The sequence below is a fragment of the Peromyscus californicus genome, unplaced genomic scaffold (genome assembly GCF_007827085.1).
Source record: "Peromyscus californicus insignis strain IS unplaced genomic scaffold, ASM782708v3 Scaffold_14__1_contigs__length_90479793_seg_2, whole genome shotgun sequence".
NCBI lineage: Eukaryota > Metazoa > Chordata > Mammalia > Rodentia > Cricetidae > Peromyscus > Peromyscus californicus.
The window spans coordinates 46,016,066-46,042,825 of NW_026294436.1; the positions used below are offsets into that span (position 1 = coordinate 46,016,066).

Here is a 26,760-nt window from a genome sequence, read left to right on the forward strand (position 1 = left end):
TTCATGCACACTTCAGCTCTGATCTACTGTGGTTCACTCAGAAGGTCCATGCACACTTCAGCTCTGATCTACTGTGGTTCACTCAGAAGGTTTATGTATACTTCCCAATAGGGACAGAACAGGCCCACATCAATTACAAATCTTCATAAACACCTGTACAGTAGGAAGAAGAGATAACCTGATTTTTTCCTTGACCTCATATTTCTTTTAACAATTAATAATTTATTTATTTCTGAAGAATCTTTATACCAGACAAAATGCAGCAATGCCTGCTTAACAACACGAAAAACATGCCTGGTACTTGAACCATAGCCAACCACCTTGGGCTAGTGAAGTCATGAATCTCAGAAGAGAACCTACAATACCACTGTATTAAACCAGCAAAATTCATAACTACACTCTAAATATATATTCCTATATCTACAGATGAGTGTAGTTCCCAAGCCTCATAAGGGAAATTTGTCTTTGCAACAGATGGAGACCATTACAGAAAACACAAACAATAAGAGAGAAAAAGAGATCATGTGGTACTCAGTCATAACTGAAAAATCTTCAACATAATTCCTGCACTTAATGCTCAATCATTATGGAAGAGGAAGGCAGAAAGATTGTAAGAGCCAGAGGGACAGGAAGTTTTCTGTGAGACTACATCTCCTAAAAATGTCAGAGAGGCTATACCTTTGAAGTCTCATCAACATTGCTGCCTAACAAGAACTGAACATCATGGCACTATTGGACATACTAACTAACATGGACAGGAGAAAGCTCATGGGGTTCTCAATTGTAGAAGAATAACAGACAACTGGAGAATGCTGAGTGAGAGAAATGGTCTTCCTCAGGGAAGAGCAAAGAGCCCCCTAATATCAAGTGGTCAGCCCTGAGATCATATATATACAGGTAACATTATATTACTAAGCAGGTTGTATTTATGTATTTAGGAGTGTGTATGTGACAGTAATTAAAGAAAACGAGGCCAGGGAGGAGCAGCCATGCATGGGAAGGGTTTGAGGGAGAAAAGAGGCAAATGATGTAATTATAATTTCAAAAAAATATTATAAATAAAAGCAAGTGTTAATGCCCTATACCTTTTTAGCATTTTCAACTTAATGGGTTCAAATATGACTCCTATTTCTTTAAAGGTAAAAATATGAATCATATCACTGGCCAGGCATAGTGGTGTATGCTTTTATCTCAGAAACTGGGAGGCAAAAAAAAAAAAGCAGAACTCTGTAAGTTCAGGGCCAGTCTGGCCTACGTAAGGAGTTGCAGACCAGCCAGGGCTACAATGAGCTCATCTCAAGAAAGAGAAGAATCAAATCACTGAAGCTGTGAGAGCCACTAAAGAGGACATACGAAAGCACTAGACACTATGCCCAACTATTTCCTCACCATGTCCAGCATCCTAAAGAGTTAGCGGAGTCAGTCTCTGTGCTTTCCTGTCACTTGGCTCACAGCAAGCCATAGTAGCTAATCATGATAATTGTTCTCTTTGACTGTCTGCCCACTGACCTGTTAACCCCTCAAGAGTAGGATATAGGCATTACTAGACTTTATTGTCACCACAGCTTGGAACAATATCTGAAACAAAAGAAGTACTTACTGCTCCATAAACTTAAGGAATGAGGTGTAATAAATTAGTAGCATAGTAGGTAACAGAGTATCAGACAAACCTGGTTCTCTTTGTTATCTGTGCATTTTCAGATGATTATCCTTGAACTGGGAGATTTTTGTCTTCTACATTTGAAATATTTCTTCATTGACATTGATATTTTTGTTATTTGTATTGAACAATTCTTCTGTGGGTTCAAGAGTCTATAAAAAGCTCTGTACTTCTTAATTTTTTAATTTCTTTAAAATTTCCCCTTTTATTAAAAACATTATTTTCTCAGCCAGGCATAGTGGCACACACCTTTAGTCCCAGCCCTTAGGAGGCAGAAGCAGGCAGACCTATGTGAGTTTGAGGCCAGCCTGGTCTACAAAGCAAGTTCCAGGACAGCCAGGGCTACACAGAGAAATCCTGACTTGGGAAAAAAAAAGAGGAGGAGGAGACAAAGAAGGAGGAGCAGGAGCAATAAGAAGAAGAGAAGGAAAGAAGGAAGGAAGGAGAGAAAGAGAGAGGGAGGGAGGGAGGAAAGGAAACAGAAAGAGAGAGAGAAAGAAAGAAAAAAGAGAAAACAGTGCACGCATGTACACACACACACACACACACACACACACACACACACACACACACAAATTCTTTCTCATACAATATATCCTGATTACAGTTTCCTTTCCCTCGACTCCTCCCCACCTCCTCTCCATCCGCATCCACTCCCTTTCTGTCCCTCATTGCATAAGAACAATCTTCTAAGAGATAAAACAACCAAACATAATAAAATATATAAAGATTTAAAAGCCATAACATCAAAACTAGACAAGGCAAACCAACAGAAGAAAAAGAGCCCCAAAAGAAACCCCAAGAATCAGACCCACTCATTCACACAACCAGGAGTCACATAAAAAATACTAAAATGAAAGCTATAATATATACACAGAGGATCTAGTACAAACTCATGTCAGCTGGTACTTGCTGCTGCACAAAACTCCATTCCAAATGGATCAAAGACCTCAACATAAAACCAGAAACACTGAAGCTAAAAGAAAAGAAAGTGGGGAGCTGCCTTGAATGCATTAGCACAGGAGACAACATTGTGAACAGAACACCATTAGTGCAGGCACTAAGATCAACAATTAATAAATGGGACCTCATGAAACCATAAAGAGTCTCTAAGGCAAAGAACACCATTAATCAGACATAGCAGCAGACTACAGGATGGGAAAAGATTTTTTGCCAAGTCCACATCTGATAGAGGATTAATATCCAAAATATATAAAGAACTCAAGAAAATAAATGTAAAAAATCAAATAATTCGATTAAAAATGTGGTACACAGCTAAACAGAATTCTCAATAGAGGAAACTCAAGATAGATGAGAAACACTTAAAAAAAATGTTCAACTCCTTAGCCATCAGGAAAATACAAATCAAAATTGAGATTCCATCTTATACCTGTCAGAGTAGCTAAGATCAATAACACAAGTAACAGTTCATGCTGGACCACATCCCCTGTGGAGTAAGGGGAAGACTCCTCCATTGATGGTAGGAATGCAAACTTGTATAGCCACTATGGAAATCAATATGGTCGTTCCTCAGAAAGTTGAGAATCCATCTACCTCAAGATCCAGGTATTCTACTCTTAGGCATATACCCAAAGGATGCTTCATCCTTCCACAAGGATCAACCATGTTTATTGCTGCTGTATTCATAATAGCTTGAAATTGGAAACAAGCTATATGTCCTCAACAGAAGAATGGATAAAGAAAATATGGTACATTTACACAACAGAGTATTACCCACTGTTTAAAAAAAATGACATCATTAAATTTGCAGGCACAAAAGTGAGGTAACTCAGACCCAGAAAGATAAATGTGGTATGTATTCACTTATATGTGAATATTAGCCATCAAATAAATGATAACCAAACTACATTCTGTAGACAAAGAGAAGTCAGGTATAAAGGAAGGGACTTGGGTGTTGAGGGGGATGATAAAAGTATCTCCCTAGGAGCAGAAAATAGAATAGATTTTATGGGGGGGGAATGGGAACAGGAGGATGGGGGAGGAGAATGGGGTTGAAGGAAGGAATGTGGAGAGAGACAGCTAAATTAAGGGGTATTTGAGAGATAGTATGGAAACATAGTGCAGTGAAAACTTCCTACAATATATGAAGGCAATCCTAACGAACTCTCCAAAAAATAAGGGAAACAGAGTCCCAATTGGCTATCTCTTATTACCAAATGAAGCTTCCTATAACTGGGACTAGGTAGCATCCAATTGACTTGTTGACTAAAGGAGTCCCATGGAAATCCCCAAACACCCAGGCTATTGCCAAGATAAAGGTTGCTCTCCAAAAACTGACAGCAAGGCCCCATTGCTGAAGACATCAGCTATGCAGCTCACTGAACATGGAGAAGTCAAGCCAATGCCTACATAGAGCCTTCACACTTACATGCTAGCATCTTTGGTAAAGGAAGGTATTCTGTACACTACCAAAGGAAAAATATAAGCATTAACCCAGTCACAAACCATATGATAAACAATGGTGTCCTGCCTGAAAGATATGCTAGTGGAATGGTGGCACAAAGCTTGCAGGGGTGATCAACCAAAAACTAATAAGACGTAAGGGCCACTCCATGAGATGGAACCCACACCTAATACAGCTTGGATGACCATGAACCAGAGACTAGATAGCTCAGAGACATAGGGTAAAACCAAATACTAATGGTCTTTAAAAATAGTTTAAAAAGTAACAATAAATCACTGCTGATGATATTCTGCTATATACAAATCAGTGCCTTATTCTACCAGCATCAGAGAAGCTTCCTCCCACTGCAGAAGGGAGCAAATACAAAGAAACACACAGATGTTACACAGATAGAGACCTTGATACACACAGCTCTAATGGGATGTCTCCATTAAATCCCTCCCCTCAGACATCAGGAAACCCCACAGAAGAGGAGACAGAAAGAATGTAAGAGCCAGAGGGGATGGAGGACACCAGGAGAACAAGGCCCTCTTAATCAACTGAGCAAAACTCATATAAATTCATGGAAATCTCTGTATTTCCTGTGTATTTCTTCTCTATGCTTCTTACTTAACTTTAATCACATACTGCTTTATAATTTTTTCTATTCCCTATGATTCATGGGTCCTCACTAAGTCCTGCACTAGCTGCTGTATGTGCATTATTTCATTGAATGCTAACAATTCTGTAAAATATCAGTTATTACGCCCATTTGATAAGGAGGGAACCAAGACAGAACAGTTAAGAAAATTACTCAGAACCACAAATGATTAATAGAGTAAGAAATATGGAACCCATTTCTCACACCATCATGGGTATGTTCCTCTCAAGTGAAGCTACTAACACTTTTCCTATAGCCTGAACTCCTACTGAGGCTGCATTAATGCAACGTAATTCTTCATAAATGTAGACTTACCAGCAATTTTGAAATGATCTTTGGTCATGGACTCAACAAGAAAATTGGTCTATGGATGATCTACAATTATCAATCTTGCTCATCCTCACTTGAATCTAGTTCAGTACTTTTTAAAAACAGTTGAAAAGAGTCAACTATTATCAACCCCCCAAAAAATCATGTTCCTTCTTAGATATATTATAAAAACAACAAATCATAAAATGTTTGTTCTATACTGTAATCCCAAATCCTTTCTATCTGCTGGAGAAGTACACATAAATATTAAAGACTAGAGGTATGGCTCAATGGCAGAGTTCTTGCCCCATATATGCAAAGCCCTGGGTTTTGACTCCTCCCTATGTCCAGAAGGAACTAAAAGCAAACTACTTCTTAGCCTCGTTTTCTGAAACAAAGGCGTCACAAAACAAAGCTTCTTTGAAGGATATAATTTGGAAAGCTATAGAGCAACGAGAGGCAAGTATATGGTAAAACAGTCAATCCTATGTTTTAATGGATGGTGGTTTCACAAAGCACACCAAAAAAAAAAAAATGCTATCCCTTGTGGGAATACCTCCAAATATAATCTGTGTTTTTAAATTCTAATTCTACAGAATTAAATGACAGGCCACTTTTTCTTAAAAGCCATGTCTTGAGTGAATCTTCATCATATTCCTTCTTTCCTATGCAATCTATGGTCTCTGAAGTTTCTATAAAGAAATTCTGTTCAAATGTAATTATTTGATTACTCGATCTTAGAAATCTTACCATTCCCTTAATGGAGTGGAAATTTTAACTGGACCAAAATAAGAGATTAACATGCTGAATCAAGACAATAAAGCACCAAACATGTAGCACTTCTTATGAAAACCCTCTGGGTGTTTATGTTCTTCTAGCTGAGTGGTGGTAAATTCAGATACATTCAGCACCAAAGCACATAAATACATTCTTGTGTACAAGAACTTGCTGTCTCATTTCTACTTCTAGCATAGGAAAACAAGGCAGACATTTTAAGAAATAAGTCATTATCCATCTTTTTATTATCCTTAGCAATGATGCAGAGAAGACAATAAAATCAAATACTATTGTACTTCCTGTCACAAAAGTGTTATGACTTGAAAGCTTTTAAGAGCAATAGATTTCTATACTCTTTGTACAAAAAAAATGTTTTTGACAGTGTCCTTTTTATAATTGGAATAACATTAAAACTGTGTCATTTATTTATAAATGGAATATGAAAATATTTGTTATGATTTTAATTATATATTGCTAGTCAGTCGAGTAGCAACTAGTGAACATTTATCATTATAAAATAAGTCATAAATATCATGTATATTTTTAATAAAATATTCTATAACAGGTTTGAAATAATGCCACCAATAACAAGCAGTATTAAGCAGGGAGGTAATCTACCCAGCATCCTTTCTATCTTTCTTCTTCATTAAAAGACAGATTGCAGGACAGGAGAGATGGTTCAGTGGTTAAAGGAGCAGATTCGAATCCTCCAAAAGACCAGAGCCACACAGTGGCTCACAACTGCCTGTAATTCCAACTCCAGAGGATCCAATGACATCTGGCCTGTATAGGGAGGCACCTGCATTCATATGCACATAGCCACATACAGCTATAATACATGTACACATAATTAAAAATAATAAAAATAAATCTTACAAAAAGATTTAATTAGTAAAAATAAATTATTTTTAAAAAGATTAGTAGTCTCTATGCTCTCTAGTAGTTTTCATTTAACCCTCATAAAATAGCTGAGTGGCTTAACAAGATAGTTGTTGAAAGACACTAAATATTTTAAAGAAATAAACAGTAGTTCTGTTCCTTCAAGAAGAATTGCTGTTACAGCAATTAATGATGAAGCAACTGCATTGGAAAAAAGATCCTAAAAAAGTCTATTTTGAAACATTTGGTAGTGTAACATTACCACACGACTTAATCACTGGAAACTATGTGTATGTGTGCATTATTATAAAAATTCTTGAGCTAGGGAGGTGGATCACAAAATAAAGTGCTTACTGTATGAGCCTGAGAACTTGAGTTTGGATCCCCAGTGTCCATGTAAAAGGCTAAGCATAACCATGTGTGCCTGTTATCCCAGGACTGGCAGGTGGAGATCAGAGGGCCTAGAGACTTTACAGGATAGCAAGTCTAGCCAAATTGGCAGGCTCCATGTTTGGTGAGTGTCCTAGTTAGTGTTCTATGATGAAAAACCATGACCAAAAAGCAAGACGGGGAGGAAAGGGTTATTTTGCTTACATTTCCATATCACTGCTCATCATCAAAGGACATCAAGACAGGAACTCGAATAGGGCAGAAATCTTGAGGCAGGAGCTGATACAGAAGCCGTATAGGAAGACTGCTTAAGAACTTGCTCAGCCTACTTTTTTTTTTTTTTTAATAGAATTCAGGACCACTAGCTGACGGATGGTACCACCCTTAATGGACTGGGCACTCCGTAATAAATCACCTATCAAGAAAATGTCCTACAGGCTTGCCTACAGCTGGATCTTATGGAAGCATTTCTCAACTGAGATTAATCTCCTCTGTGATGACTCTAGCCTGTGTCAAGTTGACATAAAACTTGCCAGTACAATGAGAGATCCTGTCTCAAAATATAAGGTGGAGAGCAAGAGATAGGTTCCTGATGTCAATTTCTGGCCTCTGCACATCACACAGGGAAGTGCTCTCCTGAATTTACACATATACAGCCCTCCTCAATACACACACACACACACACACACACACACACACACACACACACACAAAGCTTCTTATATCGTCACACTTAGTAACCTGAAATGAGAAAGTGTACATTTAAAACTTGTACAGAAAGTTACAGAGATTGTGGAATAAAATGGTAAAAGTATAAATATGTTTCAACTTCTGATACATCCATAAAAATAGTTAAAGTGACTGGAGAGATGGGTCAATGGTTAAGAGCACTAGCTGTTCTTCCAGAGTACCTGGGTTCAATTCCCAGCACCAACATGGCAGCTCACAACTATGTGAAACTCCAGTTCCAGGGGATCCAACACTCTCACACAGACATATACACAGGCAAAACAACAATGCACAGAAAAAAAATAAAAATAAATAAATCATTAAAAAAATAACCAAAAAGGCTGGAAATAAAGATGAATGGTAGACTCATTTATTAGTCACACACCCCTAAGAGAAAGAAAAAACAAAAGAGTGAGTGAGAGACAGAGAGAGAGACACAGAGAGAGAGAGAGACAGAGAGAGAGAGAGACAGAGAGAGAGAGAGAGAGAGAGAGAGAGAGAGAGAGAGAGAGAGAGAGAGAGAGAATGAGAACTAACTAGCAAAGGGAGAACAGGTAATATTCTAGCCTAAATTCAGCAACACACTTGATGGTAGGGGCTGAAAAGAATGGTACATTTCCACTTGGTTTTACCGGTCTTTTACAGATACAATAAAAATGAAAACCATTTGATACAATAAAAATGAAAACCATTAAAAATGATTTAGAAACAAATTTGCAAATTGCTGTTTCATAATATGCTAAAACATAATAAAAATAATGACCCATGTTGATGACTCTCCATATAGAACTGTATATAAAAATAGTTTGGGAAAGTCTATAGCTATAGAATATAGATAAATGGTTTCCAGGAAAGAGGGAAGAAGGGAGCTATCAGCTACTCCTAACAGGTATAGTGTTTATTTGGGGAGTACAGAAATATTTGTAGTCTTCTTGGCCACCATGAAGCTATTCTAAAGAGACATACATTGGAATTTGCCCAGGAGCTTGGAGAAGGAAAAGACTGGGGCACTGATGAAAACCAGAGAGAAAACTATTCCTGAGAGAGTGCGATCTCCCAGGAAGAGATGTCATACAGTTCTAACAATTTGTCACACCACCTTACAAGAACAAGGAGTGAGAGAATGGTGGGCCAGACTGCTTAGTTTAAATGGCTTCTCTGTTGGAACCCAGGTTTCATGTCAGGGTCCTGAAGATGGACTCTGAGAGGTCAGTGGACTTCTTTGTTCCTTATCCAGTGTAGTCACATTGAATCTATCTTCCTTCTCTTCTTTTCACTATTATGTGCTTTTTTACTTGGCCTGTTGAGAATGAGTGGCTGAGCCTATGTTATTAGAGATGTCAGAGCCCAGGCTTTGATCCTAACAACTCCAGAAATACTCTGAAATTATGGAGTACTGAAACTTAATCAACACAATGAATATAATAAAAGCTACTGAACTATTTATTTTTAAATGACAAATTTACATTATATGACAGTTATTGCAGTAGAAAAATTACAAAAGTAAAAAGACCCATATTCAGTATTGAATAATACTTTGTGGTATATTTTGAAGCAAATATTATCAGTTTTATCCTTTAAAACAAGTCTAAATTTCTATACTTTATGAATTATCCATAATATCTTAGGATAGTAGCACTTATGCATAGTAAACGATACACATACGTATATTAGAAGTTTATTCTTACAAAAAATTTTGTTAATCATACATGTCTAGACACAATGATATAATACTAGATATTTGTGTCTAAGTAGCACATTATGTACTTCTGATGACTTTTCATGGGGTAGTAGGTACAGCCACACCCCTTCCTCCACTGAGAAGCTTTCTAAATTCATACTTTTTAAGATTTCAAACTCTGACATGAATATAAGATATTGTATCACAATATTATTTATGAAATCCTGATATTATATGTCCACAGTGTAATAAAATGGTGCTTTTGAATACAGAGAAATTTTTAGATCAAGAGACTGAGTAGCAAAAAGAAATTCTTATTGAATATAATGTGTGAAAGGTATTTGGAAGCAGAGGAGCTACATTTCCCTTGGAGTTCTGGCTGTGAGCTACTTTCTTTTTTTTTTTTTTTTTTTGGTTTTTTTTGAGACAGGGTTTCTCTATGTAGCTTTGGTGCCTGTCCTGGATCTCACTCTGTAGACCAGGTTGGCCTCAAACTCACAGAGATCCGCCTGCCTCTGCCTCCCGAGTGCTGGGATTAAAGGCCGGGCGCTAATCCCAGCACTCGGGAGGCAGAGCCAGGCGGATCGCTGTGAGTTCGAGGCCAGCCTGGACTACCAAGTGAGTTCCAGGAAAGGCACAAAGCTACACAGAGAAACCCTGTCTCGAAAAACCAAAAAAAAAAAAAAACAAAGCTACTTTCTACAGTGAAGATTGGAAGGAGCTGAAAACCACATGACTTCTCTTTGACAAGAGCTTCACTAAAGGTTTGTCTCTGGGCATGTCACTCTCAATCACTTGACTGAATTCTGTGAAATCATTTTCTTGTGGTTTTGGTTTTTGTTGTTGTTGTTGTGTTCTTTTGTTTTTTTCCCAGCACAAATGGCAGCCTCTTGTTTCTCTGGACCAGCTAACGGCAAGCTAAAAGTTAGATCACCGTTTTGCTCTTTCAGTGCTTCCAATGATCAAGTAACTTAGATCCTTCAATAAATACACTTTGAAATGCCCGTTTTCCTGACTATATTCTCTTTGATGTACTTGCCATATGTCACCTTGTCACAAGGTTTCTATTCTATGTCTGGTGTTATATTTGAAAGAGAAAGAGACAGAGGAAGAAATACTTAGTTGGCCAAACTTGAAACAAGAACATACTACTCCATCTTGCTAAGTTGTATTAAGACTTATGACACCAGCTACTAAATAAGAGTGACCACAAATAGAAGATTTTACTAACTTACATACACCTTAAACTTATGCATTCTACATAGACTGCCATCCTTAAATCTCTTTCAGGTCATGGCCCCAGGATACACTTTGAACAAGGCAGGAGACCACAAGTCTGGCCACTTGGGCAGATGGGAGATTTCCACAGCAAAGATATTGCCATCAGTGTACTTCTTTTTGAATAGTTGCTACCTGGTTTATTTTGTCCACTTGACAAAATTATGCTTTTCCTGATAAAAGTACAAGGGACTTAACAGAAGACAAGAACTTGATGTGTGTAACCCCTGCACTGCCCCCCTGAGCTACACTGTAGAGGCATGTTGTTTGATTTGGGGATGGGCCTAATGTCTGGTTGTAAGTCAGGGCTGTCTCCTTTTGTTATGGGAATAGAACCTAACTGGAGGCTAATCTAGGTGAATGACCATCAGCAGAAACTTTGTCCACAAGCCTAAACTTCAATTAAGATACCAAGTTTTCATTCCTGCAGCTTCCACAGGCTTGGTTAGTACACTATTTATCTTACATGCACACTGGAGGCACTGTGCCTTTACCTAAATCCAGCTTTGTGTAACTTAATATTTCCTAGGCAAGTTATTAGCAAATCCTTTATAACATCAGTTTTATTACTTCAAGTTTCTTCTTCATCAGAAGTTTAAAACGAAATCAAGTGTTCAAAACTATAGGCACTGTTTACCGCTACCCTGCAAGTGTTCAAAACAGAATAAAATACTGACAACACATACCAGTGATATATTTTTAAAGAAGTTCAAGGTACTGACGAGTTATTGGAGCTCTGAAAAACATGATTTGATGTTTCTTCACCAAAATATAATTAAAAGAATTTCCTACCTTTGTGATAAGAATTCGGTATCTATCCAGCATTGCCTGGTTGTCATGGCATCCTGCTAATAGCTGCCATACTTCTGCCCTTAATGCCTCAGGAACACCACTCTTTACCAAAGTGAATAGCCCTTTTGGTCGGCCACCAAGATTATTGTGCCTGAAGAAAGAAGAAAATAAACCATTCACAACCCATGCAATGAACTGCTGCTGTTATGGAAAGAATATTTATTAGTTTATGTAAAAAGGATAAGCCTGGATCAAAAGAAAATTGACTGGGAGCACTAAACAAAAGTAGAGCCTAAACCTCAGTGACATCTTTAACTATTTTTTTCTTTATTTCATCCTATATTTTGATGAGCCATGTTATTCCATCTTTAGGCAAAGGGTTTTTTTTCACCCTATCATTTATATTTTTTAATTTCTATATGATGATTATGTATTAACATATGTATTAGTTTTTGTTTATATCCAACATATTACGACATAAAAAAGAACCATTTAAATCCCCTGAGATGGTTGTACAGCACTAGAGTATGTTGCCAGAGAATGAGCTGAGATGTGGGAACCTCTCATACTTGACAGTACCCACTTCTTAACAGTCAAAGCTGGGCCAAATGCAAAAAGTAGTCCTACATTATTGGAATGAAATGTGCAAACTTCAGCTTCTTAGAGTCCCCACACCTTGACCCAAGGATTGCCTGGGAAGCTACAAGTCTTGTTCACCTAATTTGGAACACTCTGTTTCAGTTTAAACTTAAGCACAAAGGACCATATGGATTTAAAATACCTAAGGGGAGCCTTATGCCAAGAAGAGGTCCTCATTGCTGTCAGTTCTAGATTTGTCTTGCTGGCCTATTTGAACTATAAGTACTCCCTAAACTGTGGACTTTAGTCTTTCCTACAAAAACCAAAACTTACACAATACACCTTGCTAGAGGGATAGCTTATGTTTATCAGTCTTATCCTTTTCTCAAGGGCTGTTTAGAACCAGAGCAAAGGCAAACATCTGTTGTCTAAAGCCAATGATCACATAGTAGTTATGCTATAACGTCAACAGCCATCTGGTCAAGAAATTGAATTACAGTTCCAGTCTCATGAATGCAAGTCCATTCTTCACCTCTTTCCTGACCTAAGAGCTATAGTCCAGACCTTTTCTGCTCAGACATTTCTCATTTCTTGCTCACTATGTCACAGAGCTGACCCTGATGCAACCACTCAATTCCAAAACTTGATAATGTATCCCAGTTTGAACTAACACACCAGGCTTTAATTTCAAGTTTTAAAATTGAAAAGTCATGGAACCCATATGTCTATTTTACATAATTGGTATCCCACATACTTCTCCAAATTATGCACACTCTTCTATCGCCAGCCCAGACCCAAGTTTTGGCATCTTCTTCTGAAAATGTGTTCAAAGGTTTATTTTTCCCCCTTCATATTGTCATAATCTACATATTTTTGGAAAAAATCATAATGTTCCAAACTTACATAATAAGTTAAAGTAAACTTATCACATCAGGATTTTGTGTAAATCATCACATTTATGACCATCCTGCTTTCATTCAGCTACACTCCCGTGTGGAGAGGATTGGGACAATTAGACAATGGAAACTGGTAAAACTGATGGGCTCAAGTCAAAATGAAGAAGAAAGAGTTAAAACATAAAAGAATTATCATTATTAAAGATGATGATTATGCTGTTAAGGGACAGGATCAAAATAGTATACAGTTATTATTTTAGGTACATACTATTTTAACCTGCTTTTAAACATACATATGAAAAGAATTTGGAAGAACATATATAAAGTACATATGTATGTAGCAAAATTAAGAAAGTCCTTTAATTTTTAATTTTTATATTCTTTATAAATTAGTTACAATGATGCTAATATTTTTAAGTAGTCTCAGACTCAGTTGGATAATGAACAAGAGAGCTTCTAGGAAGTTCCAGGTATTAAATAGTTTATTCAGTTCTTCTTCTCAAGAACAATTAGTACTTTTCTATGTGTCATATTTTGTGGAATGCATTAAACATGTTTGCCCCAACTAATTAAAATTAAACTTATTTAAATATATAAAGGTAATTTTAATTATATATTTTATAATTATATAACATGTATGTAAATGTATAAATACATTGATACAAATATAATTATGCAATTAATATTTATAAAAAATAAAAAACAAAGGAAGGATAGCAAGACAGAAGGGAAGGATAAAGAGGGGATTTCCAAAACCATAAACTACAGAACTCTATGCAAATGGTGCTTTACCTTAATAAATCAAAAGAGAAAAAGAAAACTTCATGTGAACTTATCATTCCCAAGACTTTTAACATTTCTAAACCTAAAAAAGACATATGTTTAAAACAGAAATTCTGAGAATGATCATTTTTAAATTACTAATCTTCTATAACAGACACAATTTCTCTAGGCAAATTTTATGCTTTTTTTTTTTTTTTTTTTTTGGTTTTTCGAGACAGGGTTTCTCTGTGTAGCTTTGCGCCTCTCCTGGAACTCACTTGGTAGCCCAGGCTGGCCTCGAACTCACAGAGATCCGCCTGGCTCTGCCTCCCGAGTGCTGGGATTAAAGGCGTGCGCCACCACCGCCCGGCCAAATTTTATGCTTTTTAATATCTATTGCCATGACTGAAGTTTAATAATTCAAATGAAACAAAGGATATGAAATGAAAAACATCTAGCAAGCTTTGTAAGGGGTTAAAAATCAGTTGTCTCAGTTCCTCAATACAGTTCCCTTGTATTCTTCTAATGAGTTTCTTGAATTATAAAATGTTATTAATATAATATTGGTATTAATGTTTATCAATATCTAAAGTAACATTAATTAAATACAAGTCAAAAATATTTTGTCTTATTTCTTTAAAAACATATGATAACTGAATTTTAGCTGAGAAATTTTCTCAGTTCTACCTCAGAAGTCTTCAGTTTGGAAATTGTTCTCCATACATAAGGTCAATCAGTTTGATAAGAACCTGATGAATGCATACAATCAAACACCCTTATTAATCAGTTTGTCCCTTCCTCCAGGTTACTGCACTAAAAAAAGTAAAAGCATTACCATATATAGTGAAGCACACATGTAGTCCCAGCACCTGGAGTAGCTAAAACTGGCAGACAAGAGTTCAAGCCAAATATAAATCCTACCTCAATTTTTTTCAATTGTTTTTGAAATGAACTCAAGGGTAGAATGCTTGTCTGTCATGTTTAAAGACATGAATTTAATCATCACTACCAAAAAATTTAATATAGAAAAGTAATTATTAAAAATACTAACAATATCATCTTAAAGGAATTTGTGGGTGTTTTCTTTATTTCAGTGCCTACTAAAGCTGGATGGGTGGGAATATGATTACTTATTATCATTTTTCTATTGCGTATATATTCAAACTTTCCACTGGGTCTATAATATTTGCAATAAGCATTTATCAATTATAACACAACTATCTGTTTAAATATGTTTGCCTTTTTAACATGATAAAGCTTGAAAGTAAAATCCAGCTCACATGCCATCTCTAAATTGTCATTGCCCACTGGAATTTCTAACAAAAGATGATTAAACAAAAAAGACATTGGATGAGTGAGTCAACTGTTAATGGTTTTATAAAACAGAAATTAAAGTAAGAGCCAGACAAAAATGAAAACTGCAGATATATAAAGTGCTCATGGAGTTGAATCAACAGGAACTTGTAAAAAGAATATTTCATGCATGGGTACTTTAATCAATACTCAATAAATAGTTTTTATTTTCATTTCTCTGATGGCTAAGTTGAATATATTTTTTTAAACTTGGCTATTCATAGGTCTTATCTGGAAATATTTAGAAATTTTGCCTCTACTTCTTAGTTCTTCATTTTGTGCCAGGGAGCTATATGTCTACATTGCAAGTTCTGACAATTAATATAGCAAACACTGAAACAGGTACTGTGTCTTCCTACTTTATTCTTTATTTTCAAAATTGTTTTGAATGTTACAACCAATGTATATTTCATATAAATTTTAGGGATCAGCTTAGTAGCTATGAAATATTCTGCTGGAGATTTTACTGAAGTTTTCCGAGAAGACAGGTTACTTAGGAAACAGCGGAAATGTCAGTAATATTCATTCTTTCATTCTATGAGCTCTTTCATTGCTGTTTTCCATTGTTTCAAAACACAAGGACAGGCCGGGCGGTGGTGGCGCACGCCTTTAATCCCAGCACTTGGGAGGCAGAGCCAGGCGGATCTCTGTGAGTTCGAGGCCAGCCTGGGCTACCAAGTGAGTTCCAGGAAAGGCGCAAAGCTACACAGAGAAACCCTGTCTCGAAAAACCAAAAAAAAAAAAAAAAACACACAAGGACAGCAGTTTGCTAGATTTCTACACAAGTGTTTCATGGCTTTTTGTTCTGTATGTTTTATGTCTTCCATCTGACTTTTCATTGCTAGTATAGTCATGTAGAATTAGTGTTCACATACTGACTTTGTATTCTGTAAAACTGTAAAATGAGGCCAGGAGTGGTGACGCATGGTGTTAATCTCAGCACTCAAGAAGTAGAGGCAGGCAGATCTCTTTGAGTTCTAGGCCAGCCTTATCTAGACGGCAAGTTCCAGGCTAGCCAAAGCTATATGGTGAGAATTTAGTTCAAAAAAAGAAGAAAAAAGTATATAAAACAAAAGTTAGGTTTTGTTTGTCTGCTTGTTTTATACAAACATTTTTATTTTTTTGAAAGTGAAAATTATGTCTCTGAAAATAAGATACCATTTTATATATTTCTTTCAAATCTTATTTGTCTCTTCCTTTTAAAAAAAATTATACGGTAAAAGATGGGAGTAACCAATCAATAACTGATTTGACTTAAGGCCCACTCCATGAGATGGAACCCATACCTGACACTGCTTGGATGACCAAGAACCTGAGACTACCCCAGGGACCTAGAATAAAACTAAATAATACTGGTCTAAAAACTAGACATATGAATGAATGAATGAATGAATGAGGGAGGGAGGGAGGGAGGGAGGGAGGGAGGGAGGGAGGGAGGGAGGGAGGAAGGAAGGAAGGAAGGAAGGAAGGAAGGAAGGAAGGAAGGAAGGAAGGAAGGAAGGAAGGGAGGGATAAAATCACTCCTAATGGCATACTCATAGATCAGTGCCTTACTCAGCCATTACTAGAAAATCTTCCTGCAGCAGATTGGAACAAATATACAGACCCACAACCAGACATTACACAGAGAGTGAGAGACCTTAGAACACACAGTCCTAAATAGGATGTCCCCATCATATCCCTCCCCTCAGAGATCAGGGAACCCCATGGAAAAGGAGGAGGAAAGAATGTAAGAGCCAGAGCGGATGAAGGATACCATGAAACAAGGCCCTCTAAATCAACATAAGCAACGTTCATATGAATCCACAGAGGCTGATGCAGCATGCACGGAGCCTGCACAGTCTCTGAGTTTATATTATGGCTTCCAGTTTACTGTTTTTACAGGATTCCTGAATGTATGAACAAGTGGGTCTCTGATTCTTGTGACTTCTCTTTGTCTCTTTTCTGTCTGTCAGTGTGTCTTGCTCAACTTCAATGTGACAGTTTGGTTTTTTTTTTTTAATCTCATACTTTATTTTGTTATTTTTCTTCTGGTGATAACATAGTGACTTAATTTATTTTCATATGCTGGCCCACACTTGATTTCCCAGAATAAACCCCATTGTTATGCTTTATTTTCCTTTTTCTCTTACTATTGTTGGGGATTTTTGAGCATATGTTCATATGGCACACTTGACTGTGGTTTTGTCATAATATTTTAACTTGGTATTGTGATCAGTGTATGTTAGTATCATAAAATTAACTCAAAATAATTACCTTCTATATTCTGAGAAAGTCTGTATAAAACTTATCTGTAGCACAAATCTTAAAATGTCTTAGTAATAAAAACAAACCTGGAGCCAGGTATTCAGGTGAACGCTGAAAAATCAGAGACAGAATAGGCCACAGCCACCTCACCTTGCCAATTCCTCAGCTGATCCTGTTTCCTCAGACTGGAAGCCTCTGAGTCATCATCCAAATGCATCTCAGCTGAACTGCTGCTCAAAAGCCTAAAAGCTTAACCAGGCTAGTTCCTAGTTTTCATGCCTTTTATACCTTTCTGCTTCCTGCCATCACTTCCTGGGACTAAAGGCTCTTGTTACCATACCTGGCTGTTTCCAGTGTGGCCTTGAACTCACAGAGATTCAGACGGATCTCTGCCTCTGGAATGCTAGGATTAAAGGCGTGTGTGCCACCATTTTCTGGCCTCTATATCTAGTGGCTGTTCTGTTCTCTGACCCCAGATAAGTTTATTAGGGTGCACAATATTTTGGGGAACACAATATCACCACACTTAACAGTTTGCCTTTTATAAATATTTGGTAGAATTTTCTAATTAGGTTTCAAGCTTTCTTTGTTAAGAAAAAAAATGTTTAAGCAGGGTTGGGCATTTAACTCAATTGGGAGAATGCTTGTGGCTGGCACACCTGTAATGCTAGCACTTGGGAAGTGGAAGAAGGGGAATCAGGAGTTCATGTTATCCTTGGCAAAATTCAAGGTCAGCTTGGCTAGGTGAAATGCTTTCTCAAAAATAAAACACAAAAGATAAGAAGGAAAATTATTTTAATAAAAAAATGAATTCAATGATACCTAACCATTCAGGTTATTTCATTTTGAGCATACTTGGCACTTCAGACCTTTCCCAGAATTTGTTCATTTAACCTAGCTTTCAAAGTTTGGGTGGGAGAAATGACTTATGAAAGGAACTTAAATAGAACCCACACTGGGTAATGATCTAGAGAGACAAACATAAAAGGTTTCTATAAATCACATTTTAATTTTTATGTTATTAAGTATATCAAGGGCCTGTGTGTTCAGCTGGTAAAGGCCCTTGCTATACAAGCCTGGAGACTGAGTTGGGTACCTAAAACACACATAAAGGTAAAAGGAGAGGACTGATCCACAGTGTTGTCCTCTGAGCACCATACACACACACCCTTACACACATATATCATGCCTACAAAACACATTAAAAAATTAATTTAAAGTATACTCAGATATTAAGATAGCTTTTAATATTACAGCTTAAATTTTCTTTATTGACAGATTTTTAGTTAGTATAAAAATTAACACTAAATATGTAAATGTAAATTTTTGAATAAGAAAAATAAATTCTTACCATCTTCCTAACAATTCTCCCCAAGAATAGAGGATCTTCTCAGGACAGTCTTTTGACACATCACCTGTTCCACTTGAGAGTTCGTTATCACTCTCTACAGGGAAAAAAATACATATTATATAAGTATTTCCAAATCATAAAACATAAGACATGGCTATATATCTACCAAAAATAAACACCAGTGCCTAGATAAAATTGTCAAATAAATTTATGAAAATTCTCATCTGCAGATAAGACTCTACAGACAGCTGTATAAATAGCTTTATCCAAAGATAATAGTTTAAAGCTGGTTGTGATATCAGCAAATGGTAGAGAGGTCTTGGTCTTGTCCTTCCTACAAATAGTACATCTACCATCTATCCACATGTAAGAAAACTTGAGGGAAAAGCTAGAGATGCCCATCTAGCAAACAGAACTAAACAAAACCCAAATGACAAGGGTATGAGGGACAGTCTCACTCCATCAGTACTTCCGTTCTCCCTTTTCCACATGAGAACACAGGGTTGGAGAGGGCTTCCCAGTGCCCACAGTTTCTGCAGAGAAAAAGAAGGCAGGCAGCCAGCCAGCTTCCTGAGCATCACAAGATGTTCAGAGGCTCACTGGATACAATTTACCAGAAGAATGGCATGGCTTGACCGTCTGATGCATACAAAGAAATGAAAAACAGTGCATAGATCATGATGGTACTCTTGTTCCTGCCATCTGTGACACTTTTATGAGAGACAACAGCCAACACTGTATAAATTAAAACAAAATAAACATTTTAAGAAGCTGAAGATTTTGTAACAGGCAAAAATTTACACCTGATGAAGTGCTGGGAATAAGCGACTGTTGAGTGCCCAGCCGTAATGGAAGCTATAACACATACCTCAACCCTGGCTCAGGAAACATGAGTGAAGAAAAGGGGGAGGAAAGAATGCTGAGAAAGGCTGTTTTCTGGATGTGATGAGGCTGTTGTGCAAGTGAACTCATAGCAGCTATAGTTACCTACAGAAGGCCTGAATAAAACTGAACCCATCAACATTTTATCAAGGATGGGAAAGGCTACATGAGATAGAGAAAGACAATATAAAGACACAATTTATCTAAATTATAAAAGGGGATTCAGCATAGAACTAAGTAAGAAAGGCTAGCAATGTCTTAATAATACAAGATAGTTTAAAATTTTGTCTATCAGAGCACAAGTACCAAGACTTATCAATGCTGTTCCAAACTGGTAAGCAGCTCCCACACAAGGTCTATGTGAAGAATAGAGCTTCTTAAGATACTACAAAAGGCAATAATCCAACATAAAATAATTCACATCTGGGATATACAAAACATTTGTAATATTTATTCATTTAACTAATAATGGTTTATTTGGGCAGGCTAAAACACTTGGTCATAGCCATTCACAAATTCAGAAAAATCAAAACACATGTAAACACAGAGAAAAATGTTTAACTATTTTAGAATAATAACAGATAAGAATTGGGGCATTTTATTTAAAATCTGAGCATTGCTCTGGATAATGGAATGAAGAAAAAGTGTGATCTATTCTGTAAATAGCTCATTTGAGCAGCTCTGAAGTTAGTAACAAGCTCATCACAACAAATAGAAATGAGAGGTTTTGTTCTGAAGCTAAAGCAAATGAAGTTTCACTGGTATCAGGGGAACAGCGAGTGCTAACACAATCCACTGAAGATTCAATACTACAGTACCCTAAAGAACCAGTCCAGTAAACAATTATCCCATATAATCCTACATTCTCACAGAAAATTGGGCACTTTTGTGAAAAGAGGCTATTAAAAATTATAGTGAAAAACAGATTATAGTTAGATTATCTGAGGTAAATAAACAGAAGTTGCCTTACTTAATAGATTTATATCAAGTCTAAGTACTCATAACCTGGTATTCAATTAAGCAGTATGGAAGACACCATCTTATACTCTATTCTGATCCATAGTAAATAAGAGTACGTGAAGGTTCCAAAGTATTTGATGACCATGTACATGCTAAATTCAGAACCTAAGAAAGGGGAAAAAGACAAACATTCATGGACATCTTAAGCCTTCAGTATAGTAAAAATCAAAAGTATTGTAATAAAAGAATCATTTGAATTCTTATTAATCTTGGTGGTAAAAGAATACCTAAGCATGAAACAAAACAAGATGCAATAAAAATAAGGAATATGTCTACCTATAAATGTAAAATTTCAATTAACTAATGCAAAAAGTTTCCAACATATAACAAGGGGTTATTTTCTCCAACATACTACAATTTTACTAATAAATAAAGTATAAACCACTAGAAATTGAGCCAAGACAAGAACATAGTACGGGTCATAATACATAAAATATAAGCATCCAATGAAGATAATAAAGAAAACTCTACTGTAATTTTAAATGCAAAATGAAACAAAACATATTGACTAGTTAAATTGGCAGAGTATAATCAAAAGCATAGAAGAATAGAAAAGAAGATCAATGGAAATGGGATGTAGCTTAGTGATAGATGGTTTGCCTAACAAGTACACAAAGCCCTGTGTTCAATCTCCAGCACTATGAAAACCACAGGGGAGGTGAGGGAGAGAGGAGAACAACAGAGAGAAGAAACGGGGGGAGTAGAAAGGAGGGAAGAGGAAGGAGAGGGGAAGGGAAAGAGGAAAGTGAGGAATGGGGAAAAGGAGGGAAAGGGGCTTATGTTCAAGCAATAGCATTCCTTTATGGGTAAATGCATATACCCATGGCTGCTCCAAGTGATGTGGATACTGAATAATCAGCACTGAACAAGACATCTATACCAAACCCCTCTAAGGCTCAGGGAACATTACAGAATAGGGATCAAAAAGAATGTAAAAGCAGGAAGACAAGGAGAAGGAATGGGAAATCCTACCTTCTGGGTATGGTACAGCCATCACAACCACAAACTCACAGCAGCTGCAATTGCCTACACTGACTTCCACACAAATAAGCCTGCCAACAGCCAGGCATGGATGAAGGAGGAGCTCAAGGGGCCCTCCCCCTAGCAGGTGAACTACTGGCTACAGATATATTCTGGGATAGAGAAATTGTTGCCTTTAGTCGTATATCCACCAGTGAACCCACCAGGACCAATGAGTATCTCACCCATGGCTACACAGATAGCCCAGGTTAAACCCACTGGGTCACAAAGCAAAACAACAGACGTGGATATGGGAAATGGATTTGTAAGTAGGGGAGGTGTTGCTAGACATATAAAGAAAATCTAGAAAAACTGGGCAGTGGTGGTACACGTCTTTAATGCCAGCACTCAGGAGGCAGAGGTAGGCAGATATCTGAGTTCGAGGCCAGCCAGGTCTACAGAGCAAGCTCCAGGACAGTTCAGGTAAAAGAGAAACGCTGTCTTGAAAAAAAAGAAAAGAACTATACTGGTATGAAACTGTCAAAAAATAAATTTAATTAATAAAAATGAAATAAAAGGCAAGTGTTTATTAAAATTCTAAATCCATACATTTGATCCAGGAACTCTTCCAGAATCTTACCTTACAGAAATACATATACACACACCAGAAAGATCTATGTAAAAGAATTTTTGTTGTGATAATGCTTGTAATAATAAGAAATTGAAAATTAATGACAATCTATTAACACAAGTTTTATTAGATAAACTACAGTATATCTGTTCAAAGTAACATACCAAGTAGCTTAAAAGATTCTACACAGGTCAATTCTGCTAATACAAACATCTGCAATCCAAATGCTTCAAGATTATGACACTCAAAGTTTCTCATTTGAAAGCATTTCAAATATTTTGGATTTCCAGATTTGGGATGGATAACCAAAAAAGTCTAGACAAATACCCCCCAGATCCTAACAACTCCACACAACCCTAAACACTTCAGGTTGAAGCATCATATAAAGAACATTTTATGTGTATGTAATAACATGTAAAACCATTTAAATATGCTACTTAGTAATGAGAAGCAAGTTTGGGATCAACATGATTTGATGCCAAAGACCTTTAAAAATTGGTGAAAATATACATTTAACAGTAACTATGTAGCAGCATTTCTCTTTCTACATAGTAAGCACTAAGTAAATATTTACAGAATATAGTTTCACTTTCTAATGTTATACTTCTAACATATTCTAATACTTTAAAAGTATAGATAATGATGAGACACGGATTTTTAACTTTTGAATAGTCTCTATTGCCATATATATTAAAATATATTACTATAAACCCTTACTAATGAGTCATAAAATTATCACTGCTAACAGTAATGTATTTTCTTTCTGGCAATCTCCCATTACTTTCCATGACAAACAGGAAATCAGAACCTTAAAAATTCAGACTGGCAGAAGAAAAACACAAAAAGATGAGAAGAAATAAACAGTTTTAAATAAAACCTGATTCCTGAGAAACAATTACAGAATAAGTGGCAGTAAATTAGCAAGTCAAATATTTGAAAGGAAAAAAAAGAATTTAATCAAAGAAGACATGGGTCCAGTTTGCTGCTTTGTTGCTGTGATAAATATTATGACCAAATGCAAGTTGGAGAGAAAAGGACTTATTTCATCTTATACTTCCAGATAATAGCCAGACAGAAAACTCAGTGTAGAAACCTGGAAGTAGGAACTGAAGCAGAGGCCATGCAGAAACCCTGCTTGCAGGCTCACTCCCAGGCTTACATTCAGTGACCTCTCTTATACAGCCCAGGCCCACCTCTACAGGTATGGTACCACCCACAGATAGTGGCCCTCCAACATCAACTAACAATAAAAACCACCGCCCCAGAAGTGCCAACAGGCAAATCTAATGTAGACACTTCCTCAACTGAGTTTCCCTCTCCCCATCTGTGTCAAACTGACAACCAGGATTAGCCATCACAATAGGGAACGGGCTTCTACTGAATATGTTCCTTTTTTAAAGCAATCTTACTCCAGGCACTATTATACATTTTATAAACACTGTTTCATAGACATTGCCTTATTTAATCATATGTATCACTTAAAGAGTTTGTGCACTTTGCAAAGGACAAAATTGTTACACAGAAGCGCTAAGTAATTTGCTCAAGGTTATTCTACAAATGAATGACAGAAAGAGAGTTCAACCTTAGCTGGAATCCAGAGTTAAATAGTCCTTTTTCTTTCAGTTATCTATAATACATCTTACAGAAGATGCTGTACTTGGCATTTAGAAGATACCAGTATGTATGTCAAGTGCCAATTTCCATTAAACACTAAGAGCCAGAGCCAAACCTGAAAAAACAAAGCCATTTAAAGCAACATGCCCATGAAACACTAATATCTGGGCCTCAGATCAAAATGACAGGATCCAAAAGTGTAATTCCCCTTGTTACCCAAGCACAATCAAATTAATATTTCAGTGATCCCAAAATGTGCACCAGACCTATCTCCTTTGCTGCAACAATCTAAAACCATGAGCTTGTAAATACTTATTAACTGACCTGCTAGAAAGAAGGAAATGAAACAAAGGGAAATAAACTTGCTACTGTATGAGGTAAAGCAAAATTCCTAGATAAATGACAGAGAAACAAAGAATGAAAAAGATACAGGACCAAAGGTCAGCAGAACACACAGCCAAGATTCCAGCAAGTAGAAGAACATGACAGAGAAAATGCAAATACAAAAGAACTGGGTTCAGCTGGGCGGTGGTGACGCATGCCTTTAATCCCAGCACTTGGGAGGCAGAAGCAGGCAGATCTCTGTGAGTTCAAAGCCAGCCTGGTCTACAGAGCTAGTTCCAAGAGAACTAGCACTGTTACACAGAGAAACCTTGTCTCGGAAAAAAAAAAAAATTAGTTTCCTATCCCACCTATATGACCTAAAAAGTTTTGGCTTTCTCTTGAAACACAAGTTAGTAGTTATTCTCTCCATAATATGCTAACTGTTCCCACTTTTAGGTTTATTTCACCACAGATAAGTGGATATAAATATTATAAATGATAAGGCTATATAAATGTTTAAATTTTCCTCATGGAAGGAAAAGTCAACACAACTAGAGAAAAACATGTACCTGAAAGAAAAAAATCAGTAACCTTAAAGAGAATCAGTTTTCTTTAGAGGTATGGCTCCCCAGTATTGGTTCACTATGCTCCAGTGGACCATCCTATGCCCAGGAGGCACAATCGAACTTGCTGGCTTCATTTTAAAAAGAAAAACAGAAACACAAAGTTGTGGGGATAGAAAGGTATCCCTAAAGTTGTGGTGGATCTGGGAGGAGTTAGAGGGAAGAAATAAGGATGAAAGTGAATATAATCAAAATATATTTGATCCAAGAACTTCACTTCTAGAATCTTCGTGTTTTATCAATAAAGTACTTTAATTATATTAATAAAATTAATTTTAACAAAACATGTAATTTTAAAATCAGTGACCTTGAGTATACAAGCACCTGTATGCAGACACAGAAGGGGAACTAGATTTGATAGCATCATTGACAGCTCATAAATATGAAATAACTGGGAGAAAAACACTGGAAAGAGAAAGGCGAGGAACCAGATCGTTTCCCTAAAAACATGCAAGCACCCAAGTTTGAGGACTGTAACTCATCAGATGAGCATTTTATCTTTTGACGATATGTGTGGCTTAAGGATCCGTCAAAGATTTTAAATGGAGTTAGGTGACTTTGAAAACAGTCTCAAAGTCCTCTGCAGAATTAGAGGAGCCTTCTGAGAGGATATGCTTAATTTAGGAAGTAGGATACAACATACTTAACTTCACACCTTTCCATAAACACATTCTTCAGTTTCTTTTCAGTATGTCTATCTACTTCAAAAAAGCAGAGTAAAATAGTGTACTCCAGGTAGCATCAGGGCCATGCAACCAGAAAACTACTTTCTCAAATCTAAGCATATCTAAAACAACGTCTTAATCTCAAAACAGAAAAATAATGAAGTGAAAATATTTACAAAGTACTATCCACAACCTGGTATACCATGGCACTTAAGTGTTAGCTACCCCCATCTTCATTACCATTGCAACTGAATTTCTACTTTTCTGCCTATCACTTCAAAGTAACTAGAAAAATATTCCAAGTTTCTTTAACTCTTATTATTCACAGATTTTAACATAAAAGCTCAGTTGCCAATTGTGCAGCACCAAGAGAAGGAAGAGATCAAATTACATTTTTAGATCAAACAAAATAAATATGTATGATACTTCAATTGAGCTAATTAAGCATCTTCTCCCAAGTCTGGCCAGTCTGCTTTGGGGAAAGAAGAAAAAAAGAAAGTATTCCTGTCAGCAAGGCTTCCTACCCAACTCATGAAAGGGAAATTTCAGAACTAGACACTATAAAAGGAATATATGTAACAAATATAATATATATAACATATATAAACACTAACACACATACGTACAAATCTTATTAATTGAAAATAAATTACATTAGGATAAAAGGAGTATAAAAATGTCACCTTTTTCTTTGTCTTAAGTTGAAGTCTCTTGTTACACAGCCCAGACTAACCTCTAAACTAATAACTACCCTTCGTGAGCCTTCCAAGTACTTGGATTATATAAACCAAATAACATAAACTTCTAACTTAACTCATAACATAAAAATGACATAAAAAAGAAACAGAAAAAATGTGGCAACTGTGAGTTTTCAGAGATTTTTCTTTTAATTTTATTTGAGTAAATAAATTCTTGCTGGAAAAATAATAACTACTTAAAACTATAAAGTATTCTAACTACATAATTAGAAGGTAGCAAAAAAGCTTATAAATCATGTATAGGTATACAAATCTGAAAATTTAATTATGACACCTGTCAATCTAGAATAAAATCAAAGTTATTTTTCATTTATTATTAACTGTGGTGGGCATATGCCACTGTGTATGTTGTGAACAGGGCAGAGGACAATTTTTGGGAGTAGGTTCCTTCCTTCTACCATGGGATCCAGGAACTGAACTCGGTGAGCAGGGTTGTGTGGCAAGTACCCTTACCAAACAAGCCACCTCTCTGGCCCAGTAGCAAAGTTATTTATTTTGATTATGCTAACATAAACAATATCATTAGGACAGCCCA

At 36.4% G+C, this 26,760-nt stretch overlaps 1 protein-coding gene across 4 annotated transcripts in view; it reads right to left on the minus strand.

Moving 5' to 3' along the window:
* Rabgap1l (RAB GTPase activating protein 1 like) overlaps positions 1-26,760 on the minus strand; it is a 589,856-nt gene that overhangs the window by 398,390 nt on the left and 164,706 nt on the right. For all 4 annotated transcript variants that reach the window (XM_052737345.1, XM_052737344.1, XM_052737347.1 and 1 more), the window contains 2 exons: positions 18,749-18,842; positions 11,561-11,711 (listed from right to left, as the gene is read on the minus strand). In XM_052737345.1, coding sequence (XP_052593305.1) covers positions 11,561-11,711; positions 18,749-18,842 — 245 coding nt within the window. The remainder of the gene's footprint in view (positions 1-11,560; positions 11,712-18,748; positions 18,843-26,760) is intronic.